The following is a 13050-nucleotide window of genomic DNA, read 5'->3' as shown; positions in this document are numbered from 1 at the left end:
AGCATAGAGTAAGATCTCAAGAAATATTTGTGGTTAAAGTCTTCCAGGAGAACATACAGTTATGTAGCATTTTTCTTAATTACATGGTTATAGATTTTGTCTCAGTTTAGAAGATTGTGAGGTTGCCAATGCTTAAATTCTGATAATAAGTTTATAGTCACCTTTTTTAAAAAAAGCAAATAACCTTTTATATGCTCTTATCTTTCCTGATCCAAGTTTTATTCTAATTTTGTTATTTTGATTTATGTGGGTTTTAAAAATCAGTGAAAAAATTTTAATTTGGTATGAAGATGATTAATTTGTTATGGAAGTCAATTTTTTAAAAAAAATGTAGTAAGGATAAACTATCTTCAGGTTTTATGACTGCTATATTTAAATTCTAAATTTAAACTAGCTAATGGATCACTTAATTATTTATCAACTTCATTTTAATTACTTTCCGTGTGTAACATGTAACTATATATGCATTGAATGCTTACTTTTGGAAAATGTGTCATTCCTTATTACCAGGTATAAGCTAGCCTTATTGAGCAGGTTTAAACTAGAAAAGGCTTCTCCTGGCACGATCCTGTTGATTTCTAGCAGAGCTCACTTCCTCTTTTCCTTCAAATTACTACTCAGATGTCACCTGATCAAAGGGGCTTTTCTTGACTAGGCAGCAAAAAACAGCAACTCTCTCAACCTCCACCCCACCCCCCAAACTCCTTGCCCCCTCTTTCATATTCAGTGTCTCTCTGTAGTATTTTTCACCATCTCATACTATAAATTAACCTTTATGTTTTTACCTGTTTGTTTTTGTTTTAGTTATTTTTACTTTCTGCTGGAACATAAATTATATGAGGACAAGAATGTTGTCAGTTTCATGTACTGCTGCATTTCCTGTGCCTACACACCACAGGTTCTTTTTTACATATTTATTTATTTATTTATTTATTTATTATTTTCTTTTCTTTTATTTTTTATTGAAGTATAGTTGATTTACAATGTTGTCTTAGTTTCAGGTGTTCAGCAAAGTGATTCATAAATAAATATATATATATGTTCTTTTTCCAATTCTTTTCCCTTATAGGTTATTACAAAATATTGAGTATAGTTCTCTGTGCTATAAAGTAGGTCCTTGTTGGCTATTGGTTATTTATTTTGTATGTAGTAGTGTCTATATGTCATAGATTCTTATTTTATATGAATGAATAAAATAAAAATATGCTAAAAACATTAGCATATTCCTAATATAATGGAAACTTTTGAAGTAACGATTACTCCTTAAAGTTAAATGCAGAATTTACATCGAAAGACTGTACAAAGTTAGACTGAGTCAGAAGTTAGGAAATCAAGGTTTTATATGTGTGCTCAGTGGCATCTAAACGGAACAGTAAATTTTTAGACAATTAATATGAACTCCTTCACTGTGGATTCTTACTTTGTGAATTGATACTTTTAAAATAAATTTTATGTTCATCATTTCATTCTTTTACATTTAACTTTCCAGGGACTATATTCATACACACATGCATATTTTTCAGAGGCACTTGCAGCAGAACTAAGAAAAATAAGAAATCTAACTATGATTTACAAGGATGGATGTGTTCATTTTAACTTCAGTTTTGTACACACTTGAGTGGTGAGATAATGAATAATAATTCATTTCCCCAGTATCATTGGAGACTTCAATCCACTTGAGCGACTTTTCAAGAAAGCTAGTTCATTCCTTCTACTGCTAGGTTTTTTTCCTGTTTATGAGTATCTGAGAGAGCAGCCATTCTAGAGCATACAGTGTAGTTCTGTATCATATTAAACAGAATACTGAACACGTGTAAACACTTGTTGGGGATTTAAGACCATCTCTCTAAAAGTTAGGTGTTGCACCATGTTGTATTTCAGCATCGTGCTTTAAGACTCTGAGTCTGTTGGGTTTAGCTTTTGTTTTTCGTTCATTTATCCCCCCTCCCTCCCTCCCTTCCTTCCTTCCTTCTACAAATGTTGTGAGGGTGTGTGCCAAGTGCCAGGTACTGTTCAGATCACTGGAAAGTAAGTATTAAGCAAACTATCAAAAACTTTATTTCCGTAGAGCTTCCAGTCGAGTGGGAGAGAAAGGCAACCCAGCAACGGAATGAGTGAAAACACAACGTGTCAGGTGGCTCTGAATGCTGTGAAGGAAAATAAAGCTGGAAGTGGGTACAGAGAGTGAGGGCAGTGCGGTATTCGTGGAGCTGGGTGGACTAGGAAAGCTTGTCTGCATTGTGAGAGATAACATTGAGCAGAGCCTGGGGGAGGTGAGGGACGAGGCTTGTGGTCGCTGGAAGAGTAACAGCGAAGGCCAGGGCAGGAGCAGGTCTGTTGTTGCAGTTAGAAGGAAAGGGTGACTGGACAGCAAAGCACAAGGATGCTGGAAGATGTGATCAGTGCAGGGACCGCTGTGGGCCATTGGAAGACGTTGCACTTCATTCCAAGTGACTGAGAACAGGAGCCAGGGGATATTTTGAGCGCAGGAGCCACCTTACCCACCTATATTTTTAAAACTGTCCCTTTGGCTACTGTGTGAAGAAGGACTACAGCAAGGGAGGAAGCAGGAAGGCTATTCAGTCTTTCACAGCAGTGATCGCGGATGGCTTCTTGGACCAGATGACCAGATGACATGAGGTGGCAGGACTTGGGATATTCCAGTCTGAGAAGACATGGACCGTGGTGCAGTCTCCCAGAGAGTGAGAGGAGACTGAAAAGAACCCCAAGAGTTGAGTCCTGGGCCCTTTAACATTTAGACATTAGGAAGGTGAGAACAGTCCATCAAAGTGGAATGGGAGAGTCAGCAGTAGTAAAGGAGGAGGGAAAGAAAGTTAATGGCAGTGTAGAAGCCAAGCGAGGAGGAGAATTGAGGGAACACCTGGTTCCAGTGCAGTTGTGATTAGTCAAGTATGATGGGAACTGATTAATTTTTTTAGACAGCAGTGCTTTTCGTGTTGGTGATTATCTTGTCTTCTCTGACTGACACCTCTTTCCTGATCTTTTAGTTTGGATATTATTCCTCCTGGTCTTCCCTCCTTCAGTCTCCATGTTTCTAACCCCGAATTCCTATAATGAATAAATAACTGAAGATTTTTAGGAGATGCCAAAGCTTGGGAAATAAACAACCGCAATGTTATTCGTGATTCTGAGATAGCAGGCCTGTGTTGAGGCCCCTCAGAATGAAGCACTCTATCATGGTTGTAACTCTGGAGCATCAGAAGGTGGTTTAAACTGTGCCTGTGGCTTATAGAATGATCATAGTTGAGTTACCGAAATTCCAATCATTTGCTAGATAGATTTTAAATTTTGTACTATATTCAATGATTATTTTAACAAATGATTTTAACAAATCATTTTATCCAATGAATATTTAAAGATCTTTATTGAATCTCTCTCTCTTGTCTTTTCAGAAAAATGTGACGAGCCACTTGTGTCTGGACTCCCCCATGTAGCTTTCAGCAGCTCATCCTCTATGTCTGGGAGCTATTCTCCTGGCTATGCCAAGATCAACAAGCGAGGGGGTAAGGCGACGTTTATTTCATTTGTCGACAAATGTATTAAAGGGGAACGTGTTATATTTACAACTGCATTTCTAAAGTATATTTTATTGTACAGCAGCTATTAGCTGGCCCCCAAAATCATTCTCCCCGCTTTTGTTAACAGAGACATAGACGCTTACTATAAACCTCTTTTGTAGCCAGTATTGTGGAGTGATATAGAAAAAAATGGGCTAGAAATAAGAGACGGCAAATTAAAGAGGAAGGATTTTTGGAGTTGCTTATGATAATGAATTCAAAATGACATAAAAATTCTGAGTTAAGGAAAGGCTTGTTAATCAGAAAATCATTTAGAAAGAAGTTAAAAAAGAATTGGTTCCAAATATGTGTACCATGCACAAAAAAGAATACTTTGTATTAACTGCTTTTTTCCCTTTTTATTAATGTACACACTTGGTTTCTATTGAAAATGCAGGATGAAAAAACAGGACCCTTTGCAATTTATCCCCCAGCACACAGAATTTAGCTTTGTTACTAAAGCCATGTAAAAATTTGTGTACATTTGCAGCTAAAATTTGACTTTTGGACTTTAAAGACATGGTATTAATTAGTAAATGATGATTTCAAAGTAGACAGCAATTGATAGAGAATAAAAGAAGATGATTAAGAACAGAAACTTAAACCTCTTTTGCTTCAAAGGAATGCTGATATAAATATCAATGAACGACAGCTTGGAAAGAAACAATATTTTCTTGGATACATATGTATCAGCTAACAAAGACCATAATTCTTTTTCAGTAAAACAGGAAATACTAAGCTTAAATCACAACCAATTCAGGAAAAAAATGTGAAAAAATAAAGAAGGAAGGAAAAGGAGGGAGGGAAAAAAATATAAACAAAGGTGAAAAAAAAGAGAACGGGGAAAACCCAAAAGGGGAAGAAAAATGAAGAGGGGAAGAAAGAAAAAAATATCAGAAAAGAGAGAAAAAAATATCAGAGAGATTCCGAAAGATCAAAAGGGAGACGAAAACATGTAAAGAAAAAGTAGAATAATATATACAGAAATTCACACAAGTGTGAAGCTACCTTAATCAGTAAAAAAAAAAAAAAAAATTTGGTGAAAGAGATATACTGACAGAGGTAGAGGAAATAAATTTTAAATATATATACAGCTTTGACTTAAAAGTAGTATTCATCAGCTGCTTTATTTTTTTCAGTGAGCTCTTTTTTTTTTTAAATTGAGGTATAATTGACATAACAATATATTAGTTTCAGGTGTACGACATAACGATTTCATATGTGTATACATGTATGTATTGCAAAATGATCACCACAATAAGTCTGGTTAACATCTGTCACTATACACAGTTACAAACTTTTTTCTTGCAATGAGGATTTTAAGATCTCGTCTCTTAGTAACTTTCAAATATGTAGTGCGTTATTGTTAACTGTAGTCACCATACTGCATATTACATCCTCATGATTTACTTATTTTATAACTGGAATTTTGTACCTTTTGACCCCCTTCACTCATTTCACTTAACCCCTCCCCACCCCACCCCCGCCTCTGGGAACCACCAGTCTGTTCTCTGTATCTGCGTAGTTACGCTTATTTCATCATGTGATATTCATCAGGCTATGGGCATGAGAGACCTGGTGAGTAACTACAAGTTTTAAAAAATTTTCCTTAAACATGTCAAAGTAATGAAAATTTGAAAATATTCCTTTTCCATAAAAGTCACTAAGTCCAAACCAAAAAAAAAAACAAAAAAGAATATAGATAGAAAAACATGAAACAAAGAACTTCCCATACCCAAAATCATAATTATGATGCAGGCCAGCCTAGCACTAATAAATGTGGAACAAAATATAAAAGGGAAAAGAAATAATACATAGATCCCCAGATGTCAAGGGGATGTGATATTCCCTAAAGGAAGTGTCATGATATTGAGAGATCGAAAACAACTTTAATGAAAGGAAGCAGTCTCAAAATATTTCTTTAGAAAGTTCTGTGTGAAAATATGACTGATGAATTTTATACCCAGTGAATTTGAGCAAGTTATGTCAAGCGTACAACCTCTTCGGGAATACAAATGAAACGATCCAACCAACAGTGAGATGAGTGAAAAAAAGAAAGAAAGAAAGAAACCATGGTCCAATGATGTGTACTGAGCAGTGAATTCATTTAAATGTAAGACTGTGACTAGATAATTTAGGAATTACAGTTGTAGAACAGAGTATAAATGTTACAGATGCAAGAAGGTAAAAATACCAAACTATGGGATTAGATGTGTGCTTTTCCCCCTGCCCCCAACTTTTCAGAACAGGAGGCCACTAGATGCGTAACTTTAAGTGCAGATTTATTTATTTTTTAGGAATTAATATATTTTATGAAGAAACATCAACAGTTTTTTTGTTGTCCTCATTCTAGTGAAGTTATGTTAAAATATTTTTTCATTTTAAAATAGTACAAGTTGTCACTTTGAATTATTTAGAGCTATTTATCTATTTATCTACTCGTATATGTAGAGTGAAATTACACTTCTAAAATGTTAACTTTCTTTAAACCTGGAGGATGGGATTTGGGGAATGTTTTCACTTTCTTTATAATAAGTTTCTTTATAGTTTATAGAATGTATACATCTATACCTATACATATATGTACATAGATAGAGGTACAGATACAATGCATTTCCAATAAGAGAGTTGTTTTGAAGGCAAATGATTATAAAATACAATTTATGGTTTCTTAGTTGCTTGACTGGAAGCTTATTTGACTTTTGATACAATTGTATCTTTGACTATTGATACAAGGCATTATCATGTGTTAGGGTAAAAACCTGATGTTGTAGTTCATTGGGAAAAAGCATTGTCTGTGCTATAGTTATAGATTTATGCTTGCCTATGGTCCATTTTATCAATATTTGTTATGCGGGAAGGTTTAGTTACTTATTTTTTTCTCTCCCAAAGACCCCTTTTGCTTCTCAGTGGTGTATGTGCATAGTTGCCTATAACTTCCTCACCCAGCCCACCCCACACTATCTACGTGTTTGGGACTGTCACACAAATGGCCACGTCTCCACTCCTCACACTGCCCTGCCTCTGCGTGTACATACAAGACACCCATGCACAGGGCTAGCTTAACCCTGGTTGAGGTTAGTAACCTCAGTATGGGTCAAGGTAGCCAGCATCAGAGAGGAGGGTTATTTCCTCTACAAGGAAAAACCAAAAAGAACTCCACATACGGTTATTTCAATTAAAAAAAAAAAAAAAAAAAAAAGAAGCTTTTTTTTTTCTTTTTTTTTTTTTGCGGTACGCGGGCCTCTCACTGTTGTGGCCTCTCCCGTTGCGGAGCACAGGCTCCAGATGCGCAGGCTCAGCAGCCATGGCTCACGGGCCCAGCCGCTCCACGGCATGTGGGATCTTCCCGGACTGGGGCACAAACCCGTGTCCCCTGCATCGGCAGGCGGGCTCTCAACCACTGCGCCACCAGGGAAGCCCCGAAGCTTTTTTATTCCGTTATAAAGTTTATACGCAAATGCCCTTGGAAGAGGAGCCATGTTGACTGAGATTCATGCTAAGGTATAAATGGCTAATGACCAGCATTGGGTGAGAATTGTTTTGTTTTGTTTTTAGTGCAGCACAAAATTACATATCTTAAAAATAAATATATACCTTAAATTATATATCATAAAAATAAAGCAGAGAATTCTAAAGGGAGAAGAAAATAAGGTATATGTCAGGGAAGAAAGAAATGCTAGTGATATATTTTTTTACTTGACTATTGGCAAGAATCATCTGATACGTACACCACATAACCATCTGAAAGCAGGAAGATATTATCCTGCCAGAGAAGGAGAAAAGAATGTAACTTGCTAATTATACAAATACGGAAAAGAACAAATTCAGTTGAATATTATGTTGATAAACATTGTTTCAAGTTTTTATCATTTATTTAAATGATATTCTTCAAATACATTTTGGAGTGATAGATTTATGAATACGTAGAAAAGCAAAATATAAATGCAAATGTACATTCAGACAACAGATTGACACACATTTATAGAATGGAGTTTAGCTTTTGGGTCCCTGCAGTACAAATCCATCTGCTACAACCTTGATGTCAGGGACCAGAACATGACAAAACTGGGAGGAAATGTGATGTTTAAATGAAAAAATCCACTTGTAATTCTATCAAGTCTTTTGGAGCCTACTGCTTTAACGGTTTTCTTTTTGTTTTCATTTTTGTTTGTTTGTTTTAAAACAGTACCTACCTCCTGTGATCTGTGTTCTGAATTTATCTTCCCATTCTTAGTGCATTGGAGCTTTCCCAGTCTTGTGTCATTCTGAGTCAATAGCAATGAGATGGATTACTCTTTCCAAAGGGTAGCACAGATATGATGAGCCCTTTGAGAGTTTTGTGGAAGGTATCCACCACCTGACATTTACATAGTATTTTACAGATTATAAAATGCTTTCACACATGTTCTAAGTGTCCCTTAATCGCCACAACAACCTTGATAGATAGAATAAGTTAGAAATGCCAATCATTTCTCCTGCCAAACTCTCAACTTTCTACTCCACGTGCCTTTTGTAGAAGTCATCCTCTCTCTACTGCCCCAAAGGGACAGTCATTCTACCACATGGTCCTCTCTTCCCCCCACTAGCCACAGGTGATGAGAGAGAACCCGCGATCTCAACTGATGTCATCAGAATCTCTGTTTCATTTATGCGACATAAACTTAGGAACCAAGAGGACTACTGGGTAGAGCACGATAGGCCGCATGTAAATAAGACAGAGAGGAGTGAAGCAGCTGCTGGAGAAGAAGTGAAGGCTTGAGGCCACATACGTCCACGTAAAGGATGGACAAAGTCTCTGGTCTCATCCCTATTCTGCTGCCTGTGTGCCATCACCTCTGGCTGTACTTCTGCTTGAGCCTGTGAAACTTACCCTTCTAATTCTAATCATCACCTCCTCGGGCCTGAGCTAATTTTAGTAAATCTGTCTTCCTATTTACCAAAGAATTCCTGATTAAAACACATGAAGCATTATCAGTGCCGCATTTGAATTAACCCAGAGATAGAACCTACAACGAGATGGAAAGTTTGAGTCAAGTTTCTTTCACCCTCTTGCCACTTACTTTTACTTAGTAGATACTTCACTGCTTGCTGCTCCTCAGACTTTTTGTTTTCGGGTTTGCTTCTTGGATAATTCCTCCTGTTTTAGGAACCTGTTGTCTTCTCTCTTAAACCCAGGGCAGAGACTTGTAGTGGTGTTGTTTTGTACTTTTGTATCCTTTGTTTCCTCCAGCAGGGAGAACAGATTACGTTTGTAGGTCATAGAAGTGATGATCACTCTTCTGGGAGGAATACGTATATACGAGACATCTGGAAAGGCCGCTGGCGCAGGTCACTTAATGTCCACACTTGTATCTTTTTTTTTTTTTTTTTGCAGTACGTGGGCCTCTCACTGCCCTGGCCTCTCCCGTTGCGGAGCACAGGCGCCAGACGCGCAGGCTCAGCGGCCATGGCTCAAGGGCCCAACCACTCCGAGGCATGTGGGATCCTCCCGGACCAGGGCACGAACCCGTGTCCCCTGCATCGGCAGGTGGACTCCCAACCACCGCGCCACCAGGGAAGCCCCAAGTAGATTACTTTTGAATGTTATAATCGCACAGAAAGGAGAATCAGGTGATCATACAGGAAGCCATTATAGGGTGGGTGTTGAGTCTGGTCTCTGGGTCTTCGTTTCGTCTCTACAGCTCTCTGTGACATACTCACACAATGTACGCCTTAATCACCTCTTTAAAGGCCCTGTTTCCAGATACAGTCATATTCTTAGGTAACTGGAGGGTTAGGGCTTCAAGATCTGAATTTTGAGAGAACACAATCCAGCCTATAACAGTATCTGTTTTTAGACCTTAATTTAATCTTCTTTTCCATTTTAATGCCATTTTCTTACTTAAGAAATAAATAAGAATAAATTTATGTTTGATTTCCTTATTCTGCTTCATACTCATATGATCAGCTCTCCCCAAAGATAGCAGAATAATCATGCAAAAATGAAAATTTGATTATCTTTTTTTTTTTTTTTTTTGCGGTACACAGGCCTCTCACTGCTGTGGCCTCTCCCGTTGCGGAGCACAGGCTCCAGACGCGCAGGCTCAGCGACCACGGCTCACGGGCCCAGCCGCTCCGCGGCATGTGGGATCTTCCCGGACCAGGGCCCGAACCCGCATCCCCTGCATCGGCAGGTGGACTCTCGACCACTGCGCCACCAGGGAAGTCCCCACACTTGTATCTTAAAAAGAACTGTAGTCCTTTCCTTTCCTTAAAATATACCTCTGAAGTTAATCATTGCTACCATGCCTTGATGCCTAGGCTCGGTCCAGTCATTGCTTTAGTCATTTTTCTTCTTCCTGTTGGCCAAGAGAGAGCTTTAGTAATTAGCGTAATGCCAACCTCTTCTCCAGTTCACACTTATACACTTACACATGTTGGACCGCCTCTTGCAGCTCCTAGGTGGCTCAGCAAGTCGTCATACCTCCCTCTGCTCTTCAGAGATCTGTTCCTGCCACTCCGGAAAGCAAAATTTTCTCTCCTCTATTGCAGCGTCAGTTCTCTTCTCCCTTAGTTACGTTTGTAATGCCCCTCCTTTTCTTCTTTCTATTCTTTCTCCTCTTTCTAACTTAAATAGTGAAAGGATCTGTCACAACTAGTTAAACCCAGAACATAGCGTAGCTGATACACTATGAACTGGGAAGGCAATTACAATGCTTCCTTGAGAACTTTGTCTTTCTTTGTGCCATTAATGCTTCCGGCTGGTGCTCTTCGGCTCTCTCCAGCCCCTGATCCATTCCTCTGTTTTCCATTGCCCAGGCCTGGCCATCAGTATCTGCCCGATCAGGTAGTGTCTTTAACCTTTATTAGGAAGCTCCTCCCTTAGACTATAACATCAAGGCTTAAATTATGAAATAGATTAAAGTTCCCAATCAGTGAGCTTCCGTCCCCTTTGGCAACTTCCATTCCACTATTTTCCTTCTCTAGCCTCTACCACTTATTCTGTATTTCTCTTAATCCACTCACTGGTAATCCATTGTCACTTTAGTATGAATTCATTGGTCAAAGTGTTACATTTGCCTTTTAAGAGCAAATCCTTAGGAGCAGAAAAATCCAGAGAACTGTTTTTCTAGTATAGCATTTCAGAATATTTGACGTTCCTGTTTGGACTGGTTATACTTCTTCATCTTCGAATGACTCTCCTGCAAAGCCCTGATGATTTAGGCACTTCTCATGCAGTGCTAAGCAGTGGAAAGAGAATGACAGTATGCATGCATAATTAGGTCCCAATATGGAATCAACCAAGGATGAGGATGGTATTAGTCAATTATTTTGACTTTCTGCATCTCAGCTTCCTGATTTCTATGGTTATGGTTATATGACTTATCCTCCAAACCAGGCACTTTTGAGAGTGACAGTGCTATTAATAATTACACCAGGGTAATCCTGCAGGTATGGTACCCCTGTTTATATTCTGAAATGGAATCGATTATACAATTTTGCAGAGCTATTGGAAGGTTAAATGAAATAATCGACACAAACTGTATTGCATTTAAATATTAGTCTCTTTCTCATCAATTACTCTCAACTCCTAAAACAACACCACAGATATTAATATTTTAAAACATGGATTGAATGAAATATTCTTCTCATCACAAAAGCAATGCCTCCCTAAAAAGTGATTGCTAGAATTTGTGTATTTTCCAATGTGTTTTTCCTCTATCATCATGTAACATAAAAATATCATAATAATCGAAAGATCAATAAAATAACATTTAAACATTTTTCATGATATTTTACATAAATTTTGGACTGCTATTTACTTAAATGTGCCCCTACTCTTTCACTTCAAACTCCTTTCAATTCAAATGAATTTTTGTCATTGATTTTCAAACGTTATTTTGTTCTTATTATAATTATGTCATTTGAATTAGATCTTATAGAATCCAATCTAATATATATTTATTAATTTTATGATACTCAGAAAAGCCAAAAAGAATTGTTCTGGACTTTAGGGAGAATAAAAACTACCATTTTTCCCTTCATCTATTTCAATTTTGACTATTTTTAAAAATGTATTTTAAATGATTTCTTCCAAAGCTATCAGTAGGTCTTTGTATTCACCTTTACAATTGAATGAGAGTTGCCATCTAACTAACATTCTAAGTTTTAATTTATTTATTTTTTAATTTTAATTCTCAAATGTAAATCAAAATTCTGGCTTCATCAGGAGCTTTACAAAATTAAATGTGCAATACAGGATACATTTGTATCATTGATACTTGTATCATTGATCATTTCAAAAAAATGCTGGAAGCATATTTACTGGGGAATAACTCAGAAGTTTGTTTAGGCGTGCCTTTTTAATTTGCAAATAATATTACTATGTTTCTGCTTGGCATCAAATTTTAAAATGTTGGAATTTTAATACCTTCTTTTGTGTTCCCCATGGAAATCTATGCTGGGTTTTGTAGCATTTCCCATAGAGCACTGTTTCTCAAGGTGTGTGATGTGAATACAAGCTATGAACACACACAACACATATATACGCAACGTTTCCACAGTTAAATCAGCCAGGCAAGTATTGTTTGGTGGTCCTCTCTAGGGGAACCAAAGAGAGCCTCTTTATCGTGGAACATCTTTAGAGCCAGTAGAACACACTTTCACTTTGAAAGAAGCTCTTATAAAATCTAGCCAAACATTCTGCACATCAATGGTTTTAAACAGCGTTTGTTTAATATGCTTAGAAGTACGGTTGTGTCCAATGAGTTCACTACTGTGTTTCTAACAATATTACTTTTAAAGCCTCTTTGATAATAATATGATGGATGATGATTTTTGGTTTAGCAGATAGGTTTAATTGGAGAAAGGGAGTTTTTAGATTTGGGGCATTTGAAGTAAAGAAATTTTGGTTAATTATTTTTAGGAATTTGCCATCTTGCCATGTTCATAGCAAGATATTTGCCGCTGACAAAATCATAAGCTGGACGAGAATCAATGCTGTTCTATTAACCCCTGCCTCCATCTTTGAAATGGCTCTGGGATGTTAATTTTCGAACACTCTCTTTATATCACAGTATTAATAGCTGATTGTCTAAAATGATATGTGAATAATCAATTGAGATAATGCGCTTTGTAATTTCGCTTTACACGCATTATTGAAAACCATGCTGTTTGGTACTTGCCTTATAAAGTTTAGGACATAGAGGGTGGGAAGTCTTGACATCTGAATGAGCAAAGAAATATAGCTAAATAATTATTCATTTTGAGAAGATACACTGATTAAATATGTCCTTTTGGATATGCTGCTATGGAGTTGGAGGAACTAGATTTCCCTTCTACCCTTGGAGAGATCTTGGGTTACTTCCTCCCTTTGTTTAATTTCCCTAGTTATGTCACTTCTGTACTGAGAAACTTGGACGAGATGATCCCTAGGACCTCGTCATCTCTGAACACCCTCACCATGTAGCCAAGATCAGACTCCCTGGTC

The 13050-nt window shown here is 37.3% G+C and overlaps 1 protein-coding gene across 2 annotated transcripts in view; it reads left to right on the top strand.

Moving 5' to 3' along the window:
- The window catches only part of CNTNAP2 (contactin associated protein 2), a 2044831-nt gene that overhangs the window by 613869 nt on the left and 1417912 nt on the right, over positions 1-13050 (top strand). Inside the window, exon 2 of one of the 2 annotated variants that reach the window (XM_027101624.1) lies at positions 3414-3524. The exons of the other annotated variant lie outside the window; for it this stretch is intronic. Within the exon in view, the coding sequence (XP_026957425.1) occupies positions 3414-3524 (111 nt within the window). The remainder of the gene's footprint in view (positions 1-3413; positions 3525-13050) is intronic. 2 annotated transcript variants of the gene reach the window in all.

Source organism: Aethalodelphis obliquidens, unplaced genomic scaffold (assembly GCF_003676395.1).
Source record: "Aethalodelphis obliquidens isolate GAN/ISIS:26980383/991018 unplaced genomic scaffold, ASM367639v1 scaffold5, whole genome shotgun sequence".
Classification (NCBI taxonomy): Eukaryota; Metazoa; Chordata; class Mammalia; order Artiodactyla; family Delphinidae; genus Aethalodelphis; species Aethalodelphis obliquidens.
Note: the sequence above shows the minus strand (reverse complement) of the source record. Positions and strands in the feature narration are given on the sequence as shown.